The sequence below is a fragment of the Pelecanus crispus genome, chromosome 1 (genome assembly GCF_030463565.1).
Source record: "Pelecanus crispus isolate bPelCri1 chromosome 1, bPelCri1.pri, whole genome shotgun sequence".
In the NCBI taxonomy this organism is placed as follows: Eukaryota; Metazoa; Chordata; class Aves; order Pelecaniformes; family Pelecanidae; genus Pelecanus; species Pelecanus crispus.
In genome coordinates, this window is record NC_134643.1 from 5,187,373 (window position 1) to 5,213,845 (window position 26,473).

General features: G+C 44.7%; 1 protein-coding gene across 1 annotated transcript in view; it reads right to left on the reverse strand.

Moving 5' to 3' along the window:
• The window catches only part of ITIH5 (inter-alpha-trypsin inhibitor heavy chain 5), a 49,808-nt gene that overhangs the window by 6,467 nt on the left and 16,868 nt on the right, over positions 1-26,473 (reverse strand). The window contains exons 6-9 of the mRNA XM_075720562.1: positions 23,483-23,652; positions 22,800-22,916; positions 5,568-5,739; positions 2,705-3,014 (exon numbers count right to left, since the gene is read on the reverse strand). Coding sequence (XP_075576677.1) covers positions 2,705-3,014; positions 5,568-5,739; positions 22,800-22,916; positions 23,483-23,652 — 769 coding nt within the window. The remainder of the gene's footprint in view (positions 1-2,704; positions 3,015-5,567; positions 5,740-22,799; positions 22,917-23,482; positions 23,653-26,473) is intronic.

The following is a 26,473-nucleotide window of genomic DNA, read 5'->3' on the forward strand; positions in this document are numbered from 1 at the left end:
CACTTAACACATGACCAAGGATACAGTCAGACTATCTAATATGGCTCCTAAGATGTTCAGAAGCAGTTAGAGCTACCAGACCCAAAATTAAACTACTGCATCCCCTGTAACTGGGCCCAGAGAGATGGGGGAGTCTCTACGCTTAGAGATTTTCAAAACTTGAGTGGACAAGGCCCTGAAAAACGTCACCTAAATTTTAATTTCACTCTTCTCTGAGCAGAAGGCTGGATTACATGACCTCCAGTGGTCCCTTTCAACCAAAATTATTCTCTGCCTCATTTTAGTTTTCAGGCATCTAAACAGAGTCTCTTAAGCATGTTCAGAAGCATTCCAGCATGCCCTGGCAGTCACCTACCTTCCATTATGATTCCAGAGCTCTGCAAGGAGATATTTGTGACCACTTAAATTTACTTAAGAGGACCTGTCCATTAAAAGTAAATTCTTGGCTTCTCAGACTCACAGAAAGCACCCTAGTTATTTTGAAGTGTACTTAGAAAAGATGCTGTGACCCACAGTTTTCTAGTGGTGTTATGCATGGTATTCCAGAGTCAGAAACTGTTAAGACCAAGATGCTAGGTCCCCCAAAGCTGGCAAGTATCTGAACTAAAGCTTCTGTATCACCGGAAGAGCCCTAGACACTACTGTTTGGGATGGTCAGTGTAGGACAGGCAGGAATACAGTTTTCTGAGGGCCAAAGGAGAAAGAAAATCAAGAAGGAATCTCACTATGCCCCCATAAATGAGGTCACTTCCAAGGAACGGAGGAATCCTAACTACTAAATACAGGCAGCCTGGCAGAAGAGAACTCACTGCTACCTTATTGCTAATTTTCTGTTGGAGCAAGAAATGGCTTCTGTGGAACCAGAGAGTTTAATGCCTTGCTACCGTGACCTACCATACTTCTGAGAATACCTCACACTGGACAGGCCAGAAAGCCTTTACAAGGGGTCAAGGCCTAAGTTTACAGTACTGTGTTTTTCCTGCAGCAATGTGCTTTTGATGGATCTTCCCAAGCTGCTCCAAGAATGCCATATTTCCCATTTAAATGCCAGACTCCTCATCTTTTGGCAAGTCATTTGAGTCTAATTGGGTAAATAAACAAGAAATTGGCCTCAGCCCTTTTTTAGTTCAAGCTGCATTTATTTTTCCCATCTGCTTAAACAGATTGTCTGGAAGCTAGAGTCACACTTTCTGGTTTATTCTCTCTCCAAGGAAACCAAAAGCCTGAATTGGTTGACTTTCTTTTGAAGTCTCTCTGAGCACTCAGTGTCTTTGATGCAGAGACCTTGTCACATTTTAAAACATGAGTGAATTGAACCTGAGAACTTTCTGTGAAATAACTCCTGGGTTGTAGCAAATGGTGGAGTGAGATACAACCTGTCTTATAGTACAATGCAAGGAAGTACCTGTGTAAAAAATACAGCCCACTGACCACAAAAATCAGAAAATACATTGGCACCCATGTAGATTTTCCTGCCAACAGTGATTTGAATTGTCCTCCAGCAAGTGATTGTGCTTTTCTGTATAAATTTGGCACCAAATGGGTTTGCCATCACTGAGCTTGATAAACAGTGAGCTGTTTATCAGATAGAGGTGTTTGAACAAATACTTGCAGTGCTGGGTTCCTGCAGCCCAATCAATCAGCACATCCTTCGTTTGCCAGGCAATGCCACTCACTATCCAAAATGCATGTTCGGAGAAGCAAATGACATGGGTGGAGTGGCAGATGGATCTACAAAGTCTGGTTTAAAAGGAACACATTCTTCTCCTAGTATAACCATGACAGAAAGAACAGCTCTAGTGGAAAGTGCATGGTCTCATTGCTCCAGATAAAATAGACAATATCCAGGCAAAATGAGAAGTCTCTGATCAATGACTGTCTCTTTTTGATTTCTGAGGTTCAAAACGCTAACATTTTGGGAGTGAAAGCCAAACATTTCTGCCTGGAAATACTGACGTGCTGCCTGACATTTTTAACAGAGCTGTAGTTCAGATATCTTTTTGCTGTTCCTCACTAGGGTCTCCCCTTGGACTACAGCTCCCTGATCATAGACGAGGAGCATAATCTCTGGTCCTACTGAATGATGAGGATTACAGGAAACTTGTTAGGAGTTTGGGTCACAAAGAATGAGGGAACGAAGCAACTATATGGTCATCCCAGGAATGACCCTTGTGTATTTTTTAAAGTTGAATATTTTGGAGTTTGGGCAAAAAGTTATCGTTTTCAAAAAACAAAGGAATAATTTTCTGCCCCAAATTGAGATCTTCATTTCTGAGGCCCTCAATGCTGTTTATCTTGTCAATTTGAAGTGAGCAATGCATCCTTTCCTCCCTCCATCCACCTGCAGAGAGGTGGCACTCATGCCTCCCATCTCTCCAGGTTTACATGCCCAAAACAATGATCTGAATTAGGGAAACAAATCATAGAATCATAGAATGCTTTGGGTTGGAAGGGACCTTGGCAGATCATCGATGCCTTGTTCTGAGGGGCTGGGAAGCTCCAGTACAGCTCATGGGGTCTGCCAGGAAGGAGACAATTTCTGGTTGGCTTCCTCAGTATCTGAGCGTACTCTGCCTCTCTCAACCACAGTTGAGCCTCAGAGAATCTCCCATTTCTTGTGATGTCTTCTTGGAGGATTTTCCTTCCCAAAACCCTTGCCCAGAGGACCCAATGCAGATATAAGCACAGAAAAAGCAGAACAAACCCTTTGAGGAGGCTGGCTGCATCCTCATCCTCCTGGAAATGCCTCGTCATGCCGCAGTTCTCCAGTGCCATCCTCTCTAGCAGCTTGTGGTCCACATCATTGCCAATGCCAATGGTGAAGAGGCAGAATTTATCACGGATGGCATCCTTGGTGCTGCTGAGGATTTTGGATGACTGTGTTTCCCCAACAGTGGGCCTCCCATCCGTGAGGAAGATGATCAGAGAGACGCTTCTGGCATCAATGTCGTTCTGAGCAATGTAATCATTTAGCAGCTTTGCACCAGCCTGGAGAGCACCATTAATATTAGTCCCTGGGAAGGTACCAAAATTATTAGCTCATTTCTGCTTCTAAGAGTGGTAAAATAATTTCCCTAAGCTCCCTTTAATATGATGACAGCATCTCTGTTCATCAGGATGCTCCTTTTCTCTATGTGAGGTTGCACTAGCCCTTTAATTCTGTTCAGCTCTGTTACTCAGCACCAGTTTGAGATGGCTGTTTATAATCTTATGAATTGAATTATGAATTGCAGTTTATTATGTGAAATTGCTGTGTCCTTGAATGTCTTAATGTACAATAATCAGCCGTGGTAAGCAGAGTCACAGCACATACCATGTCCTGCTGGTACATACAAAAATAGTTAATTACGGGACTCTCCCAGATGAAATCCAAACTAGGAAAACAAGTTCTGCTCGCTTTGTCTGAAGGGCACAAGATTTGAAGAGAGGAAAAAAGCCTTCAAATGGGAAAACAAATAGTTGGGTTTGTTCTTCAAACCCCAGGGGCTAACAAAGTTTAAAGGGAAGAGAAATGGCTTTGTTAGCTGAGGAGTGTGTTTTCACAAAACAAATGGCTAGTGAAGAATGGAGCTGCCTGAAGTGGGGAGAGAGGGAGAAAACAGAAAGTAAATGAGGGAACAGATGTATGTTACAAGAATAGCCATGAAAAGGATCCAAGCCTACTGTGTGTTCAGGAAAAAGAAAGCAGGAAAATGAGTACGGGTATCTCCTTGCTCCATGTATTTCATGCTAGTCACAGCAAAGAGGGGTTGGTTGTGGAACCTGTGCAAGATCAGTACATCTGGGTTAAAAACAGCTCTCAGAAGAAAAGCAGGTGAAATGGGTTAAGAGCCATACACAACAGACTCCTGGGGGTCCAGAAAGGGAGATCTAGGGAGGTTATCAGCAAGGATGTCCTAGCAGGTCTGACCATGCATCATGTACCTGGAAACTTAGTGTGCACAGCTCCAGTGCCTGCAGCGAGACAAGGAACAGGAAAGGGGCTAAAACTTCTGAAAAGTCCTCAAAAGCCAGACTGTGTTTTTTGCAAAATGGTTTTGAACCAAAACCCTGCACCTAAATATCCTAATACTCTTTCAGCCTCCATCCAGATCCAAAATATCAGAAAAAAAATCTTTTTTCCCAGAAACAAAAGAAAACCATCCCATGTGGCAGATAGAGTCATTCCAAACCCAGCCATATCACAGAAGCTACCAAGCAGTGAAAACTGCCTTTTGCTGTATGCACAAATATTCAGCAGCAATATTTTATTCCCATTTCTTTGGTGTGTGAGTATGACACAAAGGTGTAAGCACAGCACATTCTTCACGTGTGTGATCTGTGAGCCTGAGTGCATTCATGTTTGCTGGAAGATACTCAAGCAACAGCATCTTTATAGGGAAGATGCAGAGTTAGCCAAAACTAAAGTACCACTGGCCTGTGGTGGAGAATCACTGCACCTTCCTGTTGAACCTGAGCTAATAATTTTACTTTTGTTCTCTGGCAGGTTCATGGGCAAATTCAGCTCGTTCCTGCACAGCTCTTTTGGCACTTCAGGAGTAAAAAGCTTTGTACTCAGAGTTTAGTCCCACTGTTGGTAATTGTTTAACTGGACTGGTCCCTTGCCCACTTCCTCAACTCTTCCTCTCACAAGGCAAACAGTACTGCAAACCATCCTGTTTGCCGTGTTTTTCCATCAGAGAGTTTCCTTTGCTAGGAGTGGTCACTGCTCAGGGGCAGCCATGGGAAGGCCCTCTCTGACCTTCAACCAGCTGTGACTGCTTGCATGGGGAAGGATTTGCATAGGTCATTTTGCAGCTCTCTGCTTACCTGGGGAGTGCTCAGCTAGGATGGGCACAGCTGCCAAAGTATGTTTGATTACAAACTTCACTATGTTTTTTATATACTAGTGTCCATAGCCTCATAGGAGACCACTGAATCAAATTCAAAATCATGCCTGCACTCTGCCAGTGTTGTGGAGTCTCCTCCTCTCCCCTCTTCACTCCTGGCAACAAGGCACAAGCAAAAAGGGACAAGAAATTCTTAAATGTCATTCTTGCTGCTCCTTGGTAGAGACAAGAATAAGACAGTACTAAGTGAGAAACTAGCTCTTGCAGAAGGCAATTCACAGCCACACGGGGTAGTCCATCCCTGGAGTTTCCAGCCCACACAAAACCATGTGCCTGCTTTTACACAGGCTTTCAAAAACAGCGTAAGTACTGGCCCTGTGCATCCTTCACCAGGATATGGTATTTTTTCCTGTGTCCTCAAGAAATAACCTTGGGAACTTTCCCACTCCAAGGTTCTCACCAGATAAATGGGAAAATGGGCCCAACTTGGCTTTAATAAGTATATCGGGTCCTATGACTGGATCTGGGGACCGCTTCCCATCATATACGCTGATAAACTGTACGTATCCTTCTGTCACATAACCCTGAGTGGAAGTGGAGAAGGAGCCCCCTTGTACCATGACCTAAGTCCCAATGTCTTTTTATTGCTACATGCTATAGGACCGCATTCACCACTCTCCATTCTGTTGTAGTTAATTGGATAGCAAAATTAATCCCGTTCATATCTCTGGATCATACCTCCAGTAGGCGACATGTTATGAATGTACTTTTTGGCATCTCTTATATTATTTGGCGTTACTGGCACCAGCTGGTCCTGCTGCCAGACCTTTATCCGGTTGGAAAAGCCAATGATATTGAAGCGGTCTTCAGGCCTTAGGTCCTGGAGAATTGTGAAGAGAGCTTCTTTGGTCTAAAAAGAGAAGAGAAAAAGAGACCAGTACACACAGCTGTCGCTGCTTTAGTGGGCAAGAATTTAATTCGTAAGATGTTTACTGATCTTATAGATATTTCTACACTGTCTGTTTGGCTCATGAATAAAATTGGGATGTCCTTCCCTGTTTCAAAGCCTGATCTCTGTTGTGTGAGGTTCTATGCAAATATAAGATGAAAGAACAACTCTTGCCCAAAGGATCTTGCAAAGGTGTGTGCCTGGACCTAACTAAGCTTAAAAATCACTCATGACAACTAGGATAAAAGCTCCCAGTGACTGGGAGAACCATTTCCTCAACTAAGGGATACTGAATAATGTTGACTAATACCAGAAGTCTTGTGGAGTTCTTCTAAAGCCCTCTAGACTTGCAGTAAGCTGTTAAGTGGCATATGGCTGAAAAGGTTACTTGTAAGTTGAAATACCTCTAAAATGGCAAGGATGCACATGCTCTGTTCATAATCAGGATACCGACTGGTATATACATACTCTAATGACTAGTTCCAGCATTTAGCAAAAGTTTAAGCTAATATGTTCAAATGAATAAGATACAAAAAGAAGCCCTGACTAGTCATCGCAGATTCTACCTGCTAGTCAGTTTTGTCCCAGGCATGGGTTTTTTTCCAGCAATATGCCAACATTATATTGCTCTGCTGTTTGTCATCCTATGTAAATATAGGCAACCAGAGTGCAGAAAGCTAGTATCAAGATGACTTCATAGTGAGAGAGGTTAAGGTTCTTGGGTGATGGGAAAGACCACTGAGGATAAGCCAGCAGGAAGAGTGCAGATGTGTCCAGTTCTCCCCAGTACGACCAACTTTGATTTAGAAGCCATGCAGCTGTGTTTTCATGGAGACAAACTTCAGCTTAGTAAGACCACCTGAGAGAAGATGCCCAAAAGCAGCCTCTGTCCATGCAAACATACATTTGGATTTGGATGTATTTGGATGCAAAACATGTGGGAGGAATATAAGCCAATATCTGTAAGTGGAGGGATCAGCAGCTTGTCAGCTCTGCCCTTTCTTGGACACCATTAAGCCTTTCAAATTCCAAGGAAAGCTATGCAGGAAATAATATGGTGCACTCATCAGCATTTAAAGGTTTCTCTCATGCCTATCAGGGAAATATGTGAAGGGCTTGCCCAGAAAAAATAAAAAAAGGTAATCAGCAGTGCTGGAAGCCACGTTTCTAGGCCTGATGTTGCTATGTAAAGACAGTTTGGAAAGGAGCTCAAAGGACTGATCAAACTGTGTCATCAATATCCCTCTGGATTCCACACTGAAGCTGACGATGCAGTGATGCAACTGCAAACAAATTACCCACCACAGTGGAATCTCTAATCCTCCCAGCTGGTTACTTGGCTTCCAGTTCATCTGAAATTACAGGGAATATTTTCCATAGCTTCAAACATTTTGGAGCCAGGTCTGGAGTCCCTCCCTGCCTGCTTCTGTCTTCTGTATAAACCATTTTCACCTCTAGGTATCACAGGATTCATCCCTCCACTTGCTTAGCTGGAACATTGCTCCACATCTCACCACCATGCATTTTATGAGTGTTTCATAGATAAGAATACTAAACCAAATGCTGGTGGAAGAGGCTCTTTCAAAGAGAAGGGGAGAACCCCACTAGGTTCACATCATGATGTGCACCAAAATAAACCTTCAAGAAGATGAGTGCCTGTCGCAAACTTGAGGGCTCTCTCCCCAGTCTAACAGTGCATAGAGATCTTGCTAAGATGAGCTAAATAGCCATTATTAGAAAAAGAAGGGGAGCCTTTATGCTCTCTCATCTCCTCTTTTACAGTAGCCTTTGTATTGTAAAAAATGCATCAGATAATACATGACATCACCCTTCAGATGGACACTCAAACATTCACAGTCCTATTTTACAGAAGTGAAAACTGAGGCACAGACTACTTTAGTAATGATGTCAAGGCCAGAAATGGAGAGCTTTCCAAAACTTGGAGTTTCCAGCTTTCCACCCAGTAGGCCAAACCATCTCTCATGCATGTGCAGAAGGGCAAAGCAGGAATCACACAGTGGAGAAAAGGACTCTTGGATTCATTTAATGATAACAAGAGTGGCCTATGCATTTGTCCCTCAAAAAATGGGATCAAAGTAAGCAGAAAGTGAAAAATGAAGAAGCTTCTGTCCTGTGTGAGTGTGATCAGGCCTTCATGCCAACCTCTGCTGAAGGAAATTTTGGGCAGGATGTTAAAGCAAGAAACAATGAGACCACAACAGCTCCCCATGTACAACATCCCTCCTCCTCCACTCCCCCCCAGGGTAGGCAAGGGAGAGAAACAGAGGTGCCTAGAAGCAATGATTTGGAGGGAAACTCCCCAAGTTCCATTATCCATATTATAGCTCTGATTATAATTAACATCACTTGACCTTTCCCATTGCAAAACCCCTCTTTTCTTTTTTTTTTTTTTTTTTCAATTCTGTCAAACCACACTTTTCTCAGAGGGATTTATTGGGCCCAAACAGCTCTGTGGTTTCTGAGAACAAGGCAAGAAGAAAAATAATCTTGCTTTGGCCTTCTTGCAGAGAGAATGCATCTCACCTCCAGAGTACTCAGAAATTCATTTTGACATTCTTGCTTGTGTTCAGCCGAAAGAAAAGGAAAAGAAAAGGATACACAACACAGAGCAGCAGCGTAGTTTGTGTGTACACAGCATCCAAGCTAGAATTGCAGAGGAGTCAGGAGGGAACTGAAACAGACTTTCCTAGAAAATGCAGCACTGCTCCACACACATACAGGGACCAAATGTGGGGCTGGGACTGCCTCTCTGCACCCTCCTTTCATTCTCTCTCCTTTCTGTCTCTTATTTTTGTCACAGTGAAGTAATTTCCATGGAGTTTGAGTCAGTTTTTCCCAGGAAGTAGTTCTGTCATATTTTAATGCACATGTACAGACAGCCTGGATTCTGGCATCTCTATCATGTACTTGTCTCTGCAATTTTGGAAAAAAAAAAAAAAAAACCTACACAAAACACACACACAACTTTGAATTTGTGTAATATATATACACACACAAACACATGTACAAGTGTGTGTACGTGCACATGGTTTTGCTCCAAAGCAAACAGAATAAGGGAGGCCATATAGTTCATTCTCCTGTAGCTTTTACCTCATCCCCAGTAAAAATAAAGGGTGGGATTCAGCTTTCCCAACTCAGTCATCAGAAAGCTGGGCATTGCATCTAATCCCTCTCCAGGCAGGGGAAGACACCTCCAGAGAGTAATCCATCCCATCTGTTCTGGATAGCATTTAGGATGGGCTGAGTCATTGTCTGGAAGTGCCTGTCCCCCAGCATTGCCTCCAAGAGGCTGAGTAGCTCCAGTATAGAGAAGGTGGGACTCACCTCAAGACCAAATCCTGCCCAGTCCTGAGCACTATAGTGCTTACTGGTGCCAAAAGGAGCTGAAATGGCTGCCCGTTTCTCCCAGACTGTTCTGAATTGCCTGGCTCATCCTATGTGTTTCCATCTCTCCTCCCAGCTCTAGGTTTACACCAAAGACTGCAGTCCTCATGGGGTGGCAACACACACTTTGCTACCAATATCCCTCACCCATAAATGGGCTGCAAGAGAGACATGACTTCCCTCCGGAGGGCTGGATATGATTCAGGAGCTGGCAGGCAAAAGCAATTTTGTGTAAGCAGAATATCTTGGTAAAAGTGCACTGCTTGAAATCCTTAAGTGCGGAGCTATGACAGAGTGTTCTTGGTGCCCATCCCTCTCTTCCAGCCTCCACCAGCCCCCAGGCAAGGGCTTGCAAAGCTCTTCGTGCAGAGAGTGCCTGGCAGCGGCTTCAGTCAGGACACTGCAGCAAGTTCCTCATTCTGGCCTTGTAAGGCCACAGCTGGAATTTCTCCTGGCTCTGAGGAGCCAAGGGCTGAGGCTGCCGTGGGATTCCCAAGCTGCTCCCTGCTCCACTGTCGATGGGGTCTTTGCACTTCCAGTCCCACCTGGCCCCAGTGAGTCATTGCACTGAAATTGGTGCCAAAAGTGCTCTCCTGCAAGGCAGAAAATTAACCATTTCTTCCCTGGTGAGGGCCAGATTGTTCCTCCACAGCTGTGCATACGACACTGGTTCATTTTGGGGATAATCTGGGCACAGACCTAACCCACTCACACTGAGGAAAATGAGTTTAAGGGTCCAGCACCTTTGTGCTGGGTGCTGTAAGGTGAAACACTTCTCCCAACGTGTTTGCTTGGGTAGAGGTTTTTTTTGTGTGGAGGGTGGAGCAAGGATTAAAGGAGAGGGTGGCAGGAAGTAACAATACAGAACAGCTGAAAAAAAAAAATCAGTTTTTGCCAGCTGGGAATGGTTTGTAGCTGTCAGAGACAAGTCTTAAATCAGGATTTAAAAGAGGGTAACTCAGTGGAGGAAGATTCCTCCGTTTCCCCCAAATTAGCACGCATGAAATTGAGCTGAAAGGTGGAGACTGAATTGCCACTCCAGTGCATTTGAGTGGAGAAGCTGGGCTGGTGAATGAGCTGTCAGCACAGCTGGAACCTAGGGCTTGAAACAGCTACCTCCAGGGCTACAAACTATCACTCCCCGAACCTGGAGTAGAAGAGTCATGGTCTACAGCCAAGGACAGGTGGGATAACTATGGTTGCGAGGGAGTGATCACAGTTTTTGTCTGTGCTTCACAAATGATGAGAAGCCGAAGATGGGCTCGCACTGTTTAAATGACCAATGTGCAGAAAGTGTCTTCTCAAGCCTACAAAGTCAGAGACAAGCCAGCTCCCAGCCACCACTCTGGTCTTTGTTGTCACCTCCACACCAATACCTGGGCATGCAACACAACTGCTGCTCTTCTGGTTCTTGCTGTCTAAGGGCCCTACATCACAACCAAGATGATCTGGGGCTGTACGACCCCCAGCAACAGCAAGAAGAGGAGAACTCTCTCAGCTACAGTCTAGTTTGGCTGTGAATTGTCACCTTTGTACCTGGCCCTTGGGCCTAGCTCTGACAGACCCCACTTAGCTTAAACACTGGTGGAGCAAAGCATGGGAAGAGACACACTCCCATGGGAGAGCTGAGAGCCTTCAGCCCTTTCTTGGGTCAAAGAGCTGCCTCAGAGACATCTGGGATGATGTCAGACTATCTGAGCACCTTTTAGGAGGAATCTGAGTCCCGGTGACATTTCTCTCACAGTCTCTTGTTTGTTTGAGGAGCAGGGTGAGGGCAAAGCCTGGCTACCCTGAAAGCTGTGCAGTTCAAAAGGAGACAATGTGTGGTTGTTAGATGCCATGGCATTGCCAGACATTGGCCCTACTATGAAGCAAGGGCGGAATTCAAGCACCTCATTATAATGCATGTCCCAAGCCCACGTATTCACACTTTCCATTGCCTAGGAGCACTTGTAAGTGCTTCATCCTAGACTCACATCCTCTGTGCAAGCTTGATGCCAGCAACTAAAAAATAAAAATAAAAAGACTTTCAGTTCATACTGAATCCAGTTCTGTATGGATAGTGGGTCTATGCAGCACTGTAGTGTAGCTCAGCTCCTTTTGGAAACGGCTTCCAGATGCAGAAGGAGCTCTCCCAGCACCCACCCCGCCAGTACCTCTGAGATCACTTGGCAATCCTTGGCTGCACCCTGCACGCCCAAACACAGCTGGCATCTGCCCTCGCAACAGCTGGGCAGTGACACAGCCCCTTTCCAGCTTCAGCCAGCACCAGGGAACCGCATGGTCTCGAGATCAGTTAGTCTAAAAAGCATGGCTAGCAGAGAGAAAAGCATTCACAACCAAAGCCTTTGGAAAGCAGTGCCCATCGGCTGAAAGCGCTGCATGAGAACAGTCTGCAGATAGCAGACATGGGACCGCCTGCAACCCACCCAAGAGTACTGAGGGAGCTGGCAGAGGAGCTTGCCAAGCCACTTTCCATCATCTATCAACAGTCCTGGTTAACAGGGGAGGTCCCTGATGACTGGAGGCTTGCCAATGTGACGCCCATCTACAAGAAGGGCCGGAAGGAGGACCCGGGGAACTACAGGCCTGTCAGCCTGACCTCGGTGCCGGGGAAGATTATGGAGAGGTTCATCTTGAGCGAACTCCACAGGCAAGTACAGGTCAACCAGGGGATCAGGCCCAGCCAGCATGGGTTCACAAAAGGCAGGTCCTGCTTGACCAACCTGATCTCCTTCTATGACCTGGTGACCCGCCTGGTAGATGATGGAAAGGCTGTGGATGTCATCTACCTCGACTTTAGCAAAGCTTTTGACACCGTCTCGCATAATATCCTCCTCGGGAAGCTGGCAGCTCACGGCTTAGACAGGCATACTCTTCGCTGGGTAAAGAACTGGTTGGGTGGCCGAGCCCAGAGAGTAGTGATAAATGGTGTTAAGTCCAGTTGGCGGCCGGTCACGAGCGGTGTTCCCCAGGGCTCTGTTTTAGGGCCAGTCTTGTTCAATATCTTTATCAATGATCTGGATGAGGGGATCGAGTGCACCCTCAGTAAGTTTGCAGACGACACCAAATTGGGTGGGAGTGTCGATCTGCTCGAGGGTAGGATGGCCCTGCAGAGGGACCTGGACAGACTGGATCGATGGGCCGTGGCCAACTGTATGAGGTTCAATAAGGCCAAGTGCCGGGTCCTGCACTTCGGTCACAACAACCCCATGCAACGCTACAGGCTTGGGGAGGAGTGGCTGGAAAGCTGCCTGGCCGAAAAGGACCTGGGGGTGTTAGTAGATAGCCGGCTGAACATGAGCCAGCAGTGTGCCCAGGTGGCCAAGAAGGCCAACAGCATCCTGGCTTGTATCAGGAATGCTGTGGCCAGCAGGAGCAGGGAGGTGATTGTCCCCCTGTACTCGGCGCTGGTGAGGCCGCACCTGGAATACTGTGTCCAGTTTTGGGCCCCTCACTACAAGAAAGACATTGAGGTGCTGGAGCGTGTTCAGAGGCGGGCAACGAAGCTGGTGAAGGGTCTGGAGCACAGGCCTTATGAGGAGCGGCTGAGGGAACTGGGGTTGTTTAGCCTGGAAAAGAGGAGGCTGAGGGGAGACCTTATCGCTCTCTACAACTACCTGAAAGGAGGTTGTAGTGAGGTGGGTGTTGGTCTCTTCTCCCAAGTAGCTAGCGATAGGACAAGAGGAAATGGGCTTAAGCTGCGCCAGGGGAGGTTTCGACTGGAAATTAGGAAAAATTTCTTTACGGAAAGGGTGGTCAGGCATTGGAACAGGCTGCCCAGAGAGGTGGTGGAGTCACCATCCCTGGAGGCGTTTAAAAAACGGGTAGATGTGGCACTTCGGGATATGGTTTAGTCTGGTCTACCCTTGATTAGTCTAGAGTGGGCTTGGTAGTGTAGGTTAATGGTTGGACTGGATGATCTTAAAGGTCTTTTCCAACCTAGATGATTCTATGATTCTATGATTCTATGATTCATATACTGAAGGATGCCACAACTAGAAGACGAAATTTCAGTAAGCTTTACTTTGTCCTTCCAGATCCCCTGTGAGAGACCATATCTGAAAAGAAAGGAGCTAAGGCACAAGATGTAAGCTCAAAGGGAGTTAGGAACCCACAGCTCTGTCCAGTAACTTGTCTGAGAGTACAACAGTGCAGAGAAGGGCTCAGAAACTGGATCTCCTACAGCGAGAAGGAGACAAGTACAAGTAAATATGTTGCTTGGCAAAACAGTGCAAGGAAGCACAGGGAGAAAAAACAGAAGAGCTCCCTACTCGCCTTCAATATCCTCTGTGCTTTGGTTCATATCTTTCCCTTTCCAAACATGCATAGGTAGCTGATAAAAAGGCCCAGAGCTCACTTTTCCAAGATATAATGCAATATCTGGTCAAATCTGCCCATAGTCTGTCAGGGAGATTAATACTGTGACTTAAGGAAAGGCTGGCATCAAAGTTGCACCTGAAATGGTGCTATCAAGGTCAGACAACGTACTGCCATAGGCCTGGTTTGGGATCCAATAGCCAAGGGAAAGGTGGTGTGAGCTCCACTGCCATTTTACAGTGAGGAGCTGAGGTACAGAGAAAGAAAAGCTTTGGACAGCGTCATTCCTGCTGAGGTTTGAAGCCACATCTTGTGAGTTTTGCTTTCCTCTATGTCCCAGTTTCCTTTCTGCCCACATAATGCAGATCACATGCCAGTTGCCAGCAACAGGGACTTCTGTACCAAAAATGGATTTTAACCCAGAAGTGTAACCTCAGATTTTTTTTTTTTTTTTACCTTCATCCATCCCCCTCTTGGGGAGGACAATCTGCCCTTTCTTCTTCTGCAGGGAGGGTCATGCAGTTCAGGGACTGCAACTAACCCTCTCCCTGTCAATGTATCTTTGTGCGTTCTTCCTGGCAGACGCTGATCGCATAACCAAGGAAAACTCCTTCACAATTCTGGACAACAAGCATTTTGTTTTACATTGACACTGGCCTGTGACGGGAGGCAGTTTGGTTGTAGAGCTCCGGACAATAAAGGTCTGTCTGCAGTCCATGGTCCAGTCTCTCCCGCCTGAACATCACCGATCCCTTGCTAGTAACTTGGACATTGCTGACTCCCTGTATGGCCTTAAAAAAGGCTGCTTTGTAGATTCCTGGTCTGCAAAGAAATACTCCATCATTTAGAGCAACTGTTTCTATTGCATTTTCTGAAAAAGATTTTCTACTTAACACTAAGTAAATCACTTAGCTCCACATTCATTGTCCTGGTTTCGGCTGGGATAGAGTTATATATTATGATTGCTATATGCCGCATCAATGGTATTGCAGTAAGAATTGCCCAGCTTAATGAAAATGAACTTTGATGAAACCATGTTGGAATGAGAACTGACTTCAGCATGCAACAGTCCAACACTGCACACCACCTCTCCTGCTCTGAAAGACTGTGATAACAGATGGAACCCAAAGTCATGGGCTAAATGAACTCAATGGACATTTTAGAGGGATGGGCCCTAGACGAAGGGAATGATATCTGTGTGTATATCAAGATAGGGAAAGCGGTGGTGATGAATTAGAACACATTGGAAAGGGGAGGGCCTGTGCATGACGTAGATGGTATAGAATAAGGGGTGGATACTGTCCTGGTTTCGGCTGGGATAGAGTTAATTTTCTTCCTAGCAGCAGGCATAGTGCTGTGTTTTGGATTTAGTAGGAGAAGAATGTTGATAACATGCTGATGTTTTTAGTTGTTGCTGAGTACTGCTTATGCTAGTCAAGGACTTTTTCAGCTTCCCATGCTCTGCCAGGCGCACAAGAAACTGGGAGGGGAGACAGCCAGAAGAGTTGATCCAAGCTGACCAAAGAGCTATTCCATACCATATGACGTCATGCTCAGTATATAAACTGGGGGGGGGTGGCCGGGGAGCAGCGATCGCTGCTCGGGAACTGTCTGGGTATCGGTCGGCGGGTGGTGAGCAATTGCATTGTGCATCACTTGCTTCGTGTATCATTATTATTATTATCATTATTATACTGTTACTATTAGCATTACTATTTTACTTTATTTCAATTATTAAACTGTTCTTATCTCAACCCAGGAGTGTTTCTCACTCTTACTCCTCCGATTCTCTCCCCCATCCCATCGGGGTAGGGGGAGTGAGCGAGCGGCTGCGTGGTGCTTAGTTGCTGGCTGGGGCTAAACCACGACATTCATCCAGGGCATTTAAGCACTGGATTTCTGCTCAATGGAAGATAAAACTGTCTTCAGGGATGTGGACAAGTTTAGCTGTCAGTTGGGGTAACTCACTTCTCTAGTACCCAACAACATGGTGAGGATAAATACATGAAAAACCATGAGGTGATCTGATTTCTCAGAAACTGGAGTTTCATGTGCCCAGAGGACAGAGTAAATGCTAAGTCTTTGCAATCTCATTGCGGTGTTGAGGATATAAATAAATGCTTGTACAAAGTTTTAAGGAGGCAAGCTCTTAGCAGCAGCAAGCATCATTAGTTGAAGCATTTATCAACAGTGGCGTATGGATTACATTTGGAGCAGTAATTTTGACTTATTTCTGTACAATAAGTCAAATGGAGAAGTTTAAAGGCTGCCCCACAGTGCCATACTGAAATAACCCCACTGGAAACAACAGGGCTACCTGGCCAGACAGCCAGACTGACACAGCAGTGTATGAAGGCCACATTCTTGTCTTGTGCTTAACTCATTTTAAGTGGGATCACATCAGGATCACATCCCATAACATGGCAGTGGGACACTCAAACACCCACCCTGTCAGCATGACAAAAATTTTCCATGGAGCTAGCAGCAAAAAAGTCAACACCAAGGGAAAAGTGCCCCACGCCCTCAGTGCAGAGCTTGACATCTCTCCCTCTGCCCATTCTCAGAAGATGGAGTTAGTCCTAGTGCATGAAACTTGTTCCAACAACTTGGAACTTTCATTCTCTGTCACACAGATCAGCTGCCAACACGGTGCTGCGAAGAGTTGATATGCCCAAGAGACTGCCCACAGCACATCCCCTCGATTTCAGCAACCATTAGCTGCTATGTTATGCAGCAAGAGTTGGGCTGCGACACAGGTTGCTATGCTTTTCATGTTGATTAGCCTCCATTCTTCATCATGTAGACACTCTCACAGTGGGTGCCTCAGCAGCTGGAAGGTTTGAAGCTTTCTAGCCCTTTCTCAGAACATCCTACCTGTGTGTGTAACCTGCTAGGAGAGATGCATTGCTCCTTCATGGAGATGTGTTTCCTCTCCATGGAGAGAAGATCTGTGCTATTTCACCAAGAAGAGATTGCACCATTCCTACTCAGGGAGGAAGTGTTATTTCTCTGTGAAAAGGAAGGTTGTACTTCCACAGAGATGAAGTATCTGTTATCCCTCTGCAGAGGCTGTGACTCTGTAGCCACCTCCTCTCATAGCCCTGGCTCTTTTTTCTTGAACTATGATACTTCTTACTTTTAGATGCAACTTCCCCATTTTCATCTCCAGTGAGTGAGGGATGGTGACAATGGTTGGTTGGAGCAAAGACCCAGCACTTTTGCTCAGGGTTAGCATTAAGCAATACAAGAGCACTAAATTGTTCTTTAAAAAAAGCAAACTTGCCTGTTTTACCACCTAAGAGTCTCCCACAGGGTCCTTACCATCCTCCAACACCTGCTCCCCTTCTCCTTTTCCCCATTTCCAAATCCCCTCAGCATCTCCAGGATCCCCACTCCCTCCTGCGCATCCCTGCCTCCAACCCTTCCCCTGCCCACTTCCATCCCAAGCTACTGCCTCAGACAGGAGCACAGGCCAAGGCTTTGCCCAAAACTCTGCAGAGAAGAGAGCAGATGTTTTGGAGAAGTCACTACATCAGGGGTAACTATTCAAGCAAAAGCCCTCTCCTCATGACACAGGTAGTGTCATATCCCTCATTCCTAAGGGATCTCAAATTACATCCTGTGGACCTCAGAGTCAGAGCTGCCTGCGAACACCGTTTGATGACTTCATACAGTAATATAACATGGAAGACCTCACTCCAGCAGGCTTCCATACAAGGTCCCATGACCACTTCTAAGCTTCAACTGCTCTTCAGAGAGGAAACAGACTGTCCCAGCTGAGCAATGTGTAGTACACGCCCCATGTTAGGGTGAAGGGATATTTACTTAGAAATAGTGGCATTGTTGCAAGCAGCGTTAGACTAACAGCTTAAGTCTTGGCAAAGATCAGGTATCTTTTAGACTTGGGAGATCTTGTACAGCCAGAAGCCCAGCCATGGGTTTGCCAGCTAAAGAGACAAGACTCTGCAGAGACAAGCACAGACAAAGAAAACAACCTACCTAGGTTCACACAACAGATCCACGATGAAAACATGAATAGAAGCCTGCTCTGCCTTCCAGGTATTGCTCCAGCAACTGGAAAAACACAATTCCAGCTTGGAAAGGACTATTAAAGAAACCCAGATCTATAGTTTCATAGACTTGCATGTGTATGCCAGGGCCTTAAGCATACTAATAGGCTTTAATGGCTCTTACCAGCCCCACCTGAGGCCTTCACCCACACTCCTGCTCATTTAAGCTCCAGCCTGGGCCCTCAGTCCCAGTCTGAGTCTCAGACCAAGAGCTAAATTGTAGCTGTTTCTAGCTCTGTCACAGCTATGCCTGGTCATAGATCTCAATGACCCTCATCCATGGACTGACTTCCCAGCTTGATTTTGCCCCTTCCTTTTCACTATGGACTTGTCTGGTGATCACTGGGCTGTGTCTGTCACTTTAGTAGCCCCTGTTTTCAGCTCATCCTTTGATGAATTCAGCAAAGTTCTCATTGAAACCCTTGGGAGAACTCTCAGTGTCTTCATAGGGTTTCAGTTCAAGCCTCAGCAGCATTTTCATGCCAAACTCTGCAGTTGCCGTTGCATCCTATTTAGTCTGAACCCAATTAAGGGACTTGCCATTTATAGGTGGGCTGGGGTCTTCCTGGGGAAACTCCGTCTCTACTTCTACTGCCTCAGCATGGAGTAAATCAGCTGGCGACATGCTGGCTGTTAGTCCTGAGACCAGAAGCAGATGCTCCCCGTCCTGAACATCTGAGGGCATCTTGCTGTGAAGGTTATTTGTTTCTCTTTATGACCCTGTCATTATTTATAAATTTTAGGGTTTGGGGAAGGCAGATTATTTTGCTGCATGAGAGGTACTTGCACCTTTCTTGGAAGCTGGGCAATTAAGGTCTGTATGGATCTGACATCTTGTTTACTGCAGTAGTTCCTATATTCCTTATTCACACTTACAGAGACAACTGAGGTGACACAGCTGTTGTGTATTCTCAAGTAGGAGGCAGCTGCATGAAGTTGTCAGTGCTGGAGGCACTGCATACAGTTCTTCTGCATTCAGTCAGGTTGTTGCTTTCCAACAGAAATGGAAAAGCTGACAAATCTTTCCCCTTCACAGTAGCTATAAACTCACTAAAGGCTGTAATTAGAATTAGCATTTTTTCCAGAGTCCCCTGGTGATTTAAGGCAGTTCTCCTGGGCAGCAGCCATTATTTGGACAAATAGTCAACAGGCACATGGCCAGCTCTGCAGCAACCAGCAGAAGTCAGTGCAGTTTGGAGTGAGAACATCAAGCATTCAGGTGCTTCTCTGCTTTCTCACCACCCTGAAACTACTCAGAAGGAGTCTGTGTGCTGAGGCACAGAGGTTTAGGGATATGTGTATAGAAGGCACGCGGGCCCTCAGAAGGGCTCAGACAGTGTGGGTCACAGATCAAGGGCACCAACAGTGTCCCTTGGATGAATGCAGCCAAATAAACTGAAGCACTTGCAAATACGCAGCAGGTCCCAGTTTCAGTTGAGTTCCTCCTAGAGCAATTAACCTCAAAGAAAATTACGGTCTGGCACACTACCATTGACAATTTGCCAGGCTTGCGGTGTAGCCAACTGTTTAGCTGAGTGTGTGGGCATTTATTGCCTGTGGGAAAGGTAAGGTGAAATGTATCTGTGGTTGAAACAACTACATTTTACCTCATGTCTGCAAAATATCTGCAAATCCATCCTCTTGAGGACACATTCATAGCTTGGAACACGCTTGTTCTATAACACTGAATTGCAGGCAGATAAAAGTCCTTTTTCACCATGTTTAGTGAAGCTGGGGATAATCATGGTAATCACAAAGTGGTGAACCCATAACCGGCCCCTCTTTCTCCTGGTTATACCAATGTAAAACCGCTATGTCCCCCTCTATGTGGCCAAAGGTACCATAAAAATCAGCAGGTCAGACTGCTCAAAGGGCAAACCATTTTGCTTCCCAGTAAACTTTGCAGATATAACCTGTTTCCCAGGCTCTTCTGGCTCCTGTTAAAAGCAACTGATATGCACAGAGCTTACTGTCTCTTTGCAAATGAAGGAACAAAGCTCATGAGGACAAAAACAGTGTTCTCCTTCCCAGTGGGACAGCAGTAATGACGTGCAAAGTCTTGAAGACATGAAGAATTTTTTTATCATCATGCTCAAGAGTTTTCTCTTCCCAAACTTTATCTCCCTGACAATGTTAGAAGGTGACTGTCACAAAGGCCCAGATTCTCAGTGGAGGTGGACTGCTGTAACACATCTGAGTCTGCTCGACATCACCAGAGTTCAGAGGCTGTGAAAACTGCAGGAGGAACATGCACGTTAGCTGAGCTTCCCCACAAAGCTAATATGTGTCTCAGTGATGTGAGGGGAATGTCTCAAGGGTCTTAATGATTTGATTTAAGCCGATCAACCAGTCTCACTATATGTGTTTTCAACTGGGTCTGGACATCTTGTTCCTTCAAAGACTGAGATATCTTAGGAAGAAAGGGATGGCACAAATAGATAAAAATTCATGTAGGAAAAGGAAAACCTTGGGAGAGGAAAAGAGAAATGACTCACAATTAGATTGTGGGAACTGCAGGATGCATGATGACATTAACTTCATGAAGGCAGGTGACTGAAGAGTACAAAAGCTCCTCGAGTTACTATAGGAAAGGGTGCACAGCTGATGTTTCTCATCCTTGCTTCTACAATCCTAAAAACCGTCCTTTGCCATAGTTACTGCAGCTGACCTGAAAGACCACTCTTTAAAAATGCTGACTGTATTTTTGCTGACTTGCATGTGACTCTGTAGAGAGAAATGAAGACAGTCCCATGGGAATTCCCAGCTCTCTACACACCACCATAGGTCACCACAGCTGCAAGAGTCCGAGAGAAAAGAAGAAAAGGAGGCATTCCTTCTGCTCAGATGTATCCTGCCAGCAGGGGACGTGTCTGTAATTTAACAAACATCTTAATAACAACAACAGTTGGGTAAAAAGGCCACTGAGCAGACAGGGGCCATAGCTGTAACTGATCACACTTTCTTAGTGTACCAAAAGAGGCATATTATTCAGCCAGTCCTAGATTTTGGTCTTTCCTTGACTAATCTGTGTGGGGTTTTTATGATTTAGGTCATAATTCTGTGAAGTTCTATTTTCTGGAGCAGTTGAAATCGGAGGAAGATAAGTGCTTCCTGCACATAGTATTCCTCCATAACATACCAGTGGTTCTCCATAAAAAGAGTATATATGAGATAACAGGGCAAAAAATTCGGTACATCTTCAACAAAGGTTCTGGCTAGACACTTCTCACTTCAGGCTCAAGAGGCACTTGTTTGTACCTAATTGGCCTGAGATTTATGTATGTATGGCAGTAGAGCTGGCTAGGCTATGAAGTAGACCTTCAAGGGTTAATCCCTGGCCATGTTGTTTCTAGTAAGTACATGAAAAAGAAACACTAATACGCTCAGAAGGAGGATAAAAGCTTTCATAGTACAAGGTTAATCTGCTGACCCAAGGCACTACTTGCGCAGCTCACACTAGCACCGCAGCCCCTCAGAGTCTTAATCTCCCTGTTTCAGCACTGTATCGCTGACTGCCTTCTTTCAGCATGCAGGACTGGGTGCATTTGTACAGTATCTGTTTATTCCGCGAGGCAAGGCAGACATTTTTCAGCAGAAGGATAACAGAAAGCCAAGAGCCAGGCTCTGCCCGCAGGAATTTGTAAAGATTCAAAGGCATCTTCATTCAAGACCTGATTCAGCAGTGTACTAGGTATGTTTGTTGACAACTGTATTTGCTGCTCCAGTCACTGGGGAAGGTAATCAGGAGCCATAAAAGTCATACTCCATTTTAGCTTACAGTGGAGATAATTTGATTTAATAAGGGACACAGCTTCTAAATTAAGATTTATGATCACCATCGAAACCAGACAGTAATGTTTTCAGCAGAGAGAGAAAGGCATATATACCCCCAATGTCCTTGTTCAAAGACAGAGAACTGTCAGAGAATGACCATGGTCTGTGTTTGTCAAGGACATCTGAGCCCGTGTTGGTTGTCAAGGGAAAAAAAAGGCTCTCAAATAACTATATTTTCCAGAAATATCACCATGTTCCAGGCAGTTGACCAAGGAGTCTGAATGGACTAATTAGACCTTCTTAAATGGCCAAGATACAAGTTCAAGCCATTGGCCTTCAGGCATTCTAGTAGGGTTACAACAGGACACCATCCATAGAGTAAGCGGAAATTGCCCCATATTGGTGTCAACCTATGTGAAAAGTGTCACTTTCCACTGTAATTAGCTTGGCCATGGTAAGAAAGTAGAAGGTAAAGATGTGGCCATTCAACAGAGAGAAGCCAATTAACTTCTCCATATCTCACGCCTGTGAGGCAAGACTTCAAATGGAAGGAAACAATACTAACCCTACAAGGACGTTTCTCCTTTTCTGCACAGATATATAGGATGGAAACCGGCCTTACCTCTCCAGTGTGAGTGCAGACCTGAGATATATCTGTCAAATCATTCAGAACAAACTGAAGTCTTAATTCTTCTCTGCTTCTAGTTTAGACTGATAATACTGTGCTGAGAGAAAGAGTATATTCCCCCAGGCATGGTGCCCTTCCAAGCCAGCTACTTGGCTCCTGAACTGGAAATGGTTTCCATCTGTCCAGCTCAGAGAATTGAAGAAGCAAAAACATTTAGGCACCAGTGTGAACCCTCCATGTCAAAGATCAATTTTAAGCATTGGCAATGTGCCCTTCAGCTTGGTATGTTGGCTCGTGTTAAGATCTGTGCCTTGGAAAAATATCTGAGATTTCTGCTGAAAGATTCTCAGACAAGACAAATTGACCTTTCTCTCAACAGGACCCGTTGAGTTATACATTGCTAAGGGTTTTGCCAAGGTAATTTAAAGACAACAGTATCTTTTGTCTGCCGTTAAGCTGGATACAATGGTCTGCTGAATGCACTTTGCTGGGAATTCTCCCTATTCTGCCTCTCTTCAAGCTGCCCAGAACAGAACTGCCCAGGACAATCCTATCTGCAGCATCCTAGCTCAGTTTTGACAGCACCGATCTTTTTTACAGAGTGATGAAGAAGTCCTCTGCACTTCTTATTCCCATCCCATTCCTACTAACATGATAATTTCTAATTGCAGGTAAATCATCTTGCCTTGAGGTTTCTTCAGAGGCTCCTCTCACCTCAGACATAGCAAACTTTTGCAGAAGAACCCATTTGGTGAGGCGAAGTCTGAACTAAGCTCTTTGCAACCTTACAGCAAACCAGTCTATAATAAATGCAAAGACCTCACCTGTTTCAGTTTCGTTCCCACCATGGAAGCACTGCTGTCAAGCACAAAGACAACATTCTTTGGCAGTGGAGGAAGATCTGTGGGAGCAAAGTAGTGCACGAAGTACCCATTAAGAATCTGTGGAAGAGCAAGGAAGTCAGGAATCAAAGGCAGATCATGATGCAATGTTTCACACACATCATTATAGGATATTTGGTTGAGCACACCCAATCCTGCTTTCAGTGTCTGTGTCTACATTGGAGGATGTCAGTGCTCCCTGGTATCCCTCTTAATCCTGGCTCCCTGTTTACCCAGACTGGGGGAGCTACTGGAGATCTCCACATCTCCTTCCATAGTGGACATTGGGGTTTCCTTCCAAATGCAATAAGGATATAATGTAGGTACCCGGGGATCAGAACGACAACATGCATTTGGGGAACTGGCCTTGTATCCAGATGTATACACCCAGTATACTGAGAAACTGAAAAACAGATACAAAAAAGAAACTCAATGAAGTAGGTACTTGTGGTTTTTAAGTCCATCTTGTGGCTGCCAACTGACTGGTTTTATTTTGGATAGAACTTGCAAGATGGAGAAGTAGCCTTCACTTGGAAAACATTTTCCAGGATATTTGGAGCATGCAAGACAATTGAACCATCTCAGGTATAGTTAATAAAACAGAAAAGATGAGTTGTGTACAGTACCTGAACATCCCCAACACTCAGCTCCCTGTTGACATCATATCTAATTATGAAGTCTCCCAAAATGCCATTTCGGGCAATCCTGGTTTGCTCAACAACACTGGGATTGAACGTAACTTTAGCTAAGGTTTTCGTATGTCCAACTACAGTAGAAGGAGGAGGAGAAACATCACCTGTTGAGATAAAACCACAATATTCCAAGTTTTTCCCATTGTCTTACAGATGTCCCAGCACAGCACACACAGCATTACCATGAAGTCAGGTCAGCTAGCATAGTTACATACTGAGATTAAAGATTCAGCTCACCAGTGATAAAATAAGAACTTAATAAGAACTCTAACTCTAAACTGAAACCAACATTGCAATGCTATCAGGGATATAAATGTTTAGGCAAAATTCCTGTGCTCACATCTGTTTGGAGGTCACTGAACTCAAAGGCCAGGTATTCTCTGTATGGCTGTTAATTGCTTTCTGTAAATAATGAACACACAACCTCAGACATATACATGGTATTCATTCCAGCATATGGTATTCATTCCAGCCAAGTCTAGACATCTAGAATGCAGATCCTATACCTAAGATCCTGCCAGTCAATGCAAGTGTGATTCACTTGACCTGTTTAAACATTTCCTCTAGGATTAGATGAATTGTATGGCAGATTTCTTCCTGTTGATTATAAAGAGTTCTTGAGGCGACTTGTTCAGATGTACTGTAGACATGTGAGGTGGGATTGACCTAATTGATCACTTGATCTGACAAGAATCTTATGTGTAATGTCTACATCTGAACAAGTCACCTTAGCTGCCTTTATGTTCAGCAAAGTGTTATCAGTATAGTCACTGCAATTTCAGTCTTACTGATTGAGACAAAATCCAACATTTGCTAGTGTGGTCATGCAAACTGCATCCCTGAGATGTAACTCACCCTAATCTCCGAGAGCCCTTCCTGAGTCAGTGAAGAGAGATGTGCCTTTCAGAGGGCATTTCAGAGAAAGACAATAATTTAGGTCTGAGTCACCCTGAAGGAACCTCTGCTTGTCTTGTTAGCTGTGTTCCTTTTTTAAAGTTGAGGGATATGGAAATTCCTTGTTGTCTCTCTGTGTGGCCAAAATCCCACCTTACTCTCTTTTGGTGTGCTAACTGTTCATTCCCTCTGAACTCCATAAGGACCCTTACCTGAGACTGACCAAAGGTCAGATTTGGCCCTGAACTTCCCCAGATTTTGAGGGCTTTCCCCCTTATCCTAACTAGCTATTGAAAACACCAAAATAGATTCTCAGCTGACATCTTTGAGTGCTTCAGCTCTTGCAGTGATTTTTCCAATACTCCTCTGAGGCACAGAAGTTCTATTGTATCAAGTGTTGATTAAAATTGGTGGGAATGAGCTGCTTAATTATACTGTGTGTGGGGATCTCAAATCTTTGCCAAAGAGGGCCCAAGAAGTCTGTGGTATGGCAGGGAAAAGAAAAGATGGGTGGATTCAGTTCCAGTTTAGGTGTTCACAATGCAAGTACCTGCATCTGAGCTTATTTTTTAGGCTCCCATTATGCTCAGTGGAGATCAGATCAAGATTGTCAGGGGAAATTAGTGTAGGATACATCTGGCCAGACATAGACATCTGCTTTAGGATAATTTTTATTATGTGCTATACCCCATTAACAATACCGATCACAATGACAAGATGTAGGTAGTTTTGGAAAGCTCCTCTCCAGGGGTTCCTATAACACTATCTAAGTAATGAGGAGTGGCACTTCTCCACCTTTGTAAAGTGCTTTGAGCAGCACTAGAGGAATGCAGTGTGACTTCTGTATGCAACATTGAACACAGTCCACCTCACATCCAGATCCCATAGTGATTTACAAAATCAGATACATATGATTATGTCCATTTAACAAGTAGGAAAATGGAGGCATGGAGTGGTTACCTAACTCACCTGACTTCCCACAGGTCAAAGTCCATAGAAATGCCAGGACTAGGGTTCTTGTGAGTTTATAAAATGATTAGCTATGACATTTACTCTAAAGTGCTGTGTACAATCTAGACTCCTCTAGGCAAAGGAATGAAAGTAAGCATCATAAATAAATAGCACTCTAGGATGCTACTTCCATGTTGATTTGGCTTTACTTTTATAGCTTTCCCGTGAGTGCATTTGAATAGACAAGGCACAAGACCGTACTGTTGAGGCAGAGAAAGGTTTTCTCATAGGCCCAACTTCTACACAGGTAAATTATAGTTGGAGGATCTGGAATGTGAAACAAACTCATCAGAAAAAGTCTTGACCAAGGAGGCTGAATGACAGATTATTACTCAGTTTCAGTGAAGTCAAGAATTGACTCTGCATCATGGCTTCTCTGACTATGCCAATTCCAATCCATCCATCCTGATAGAAACAGAGAGAGGTCCCATCCAGTACATTGAAATCACTTAAGGACACTAGTGTTGGATCTTAGAGGGGGCTTATAAAATGATTACCCAGAGCTTTGACAATTTTTCTAAAATCTGTGTACAGTTCAGATTTCTCCTGGCAAAGAAAAGTCATAAATCAATAGTTCTATAAGATTTTACCTCCACCTTGATTTGTTTTTACTTTTATAGCTTCCCTTTGATCTGGTGAATCAACAGATGTAGTATGTTTTTAATACACAATGCATCAGACTTGCTTGTATTGGCCTTCCTGGATTTTCCATCTGTCTTCTATCACTTCCAAAATCCCATTTAACTGCCAGCAAGTGGGAAATACCCAGAATTCATAGAAATGGCTTAACAGTTCATTTATATTTTCTGATCTATTTGACAGTTTCACATTATTTCTCCTCAACTGCTGAAAAGCAAGCATTGTTGTCGGTTAGGCTGCCTGGTCATATCACACCAGGGTCAGTGAAAGACAGTCTCACACTGGAAACAGAAGCACTCTCCTTACACCTACTGCACGTATACATCTGTGGCTGTGGCCTTTGGACTTCACTTCTGTGTTTCTCTGCCGTAAGTACATTGA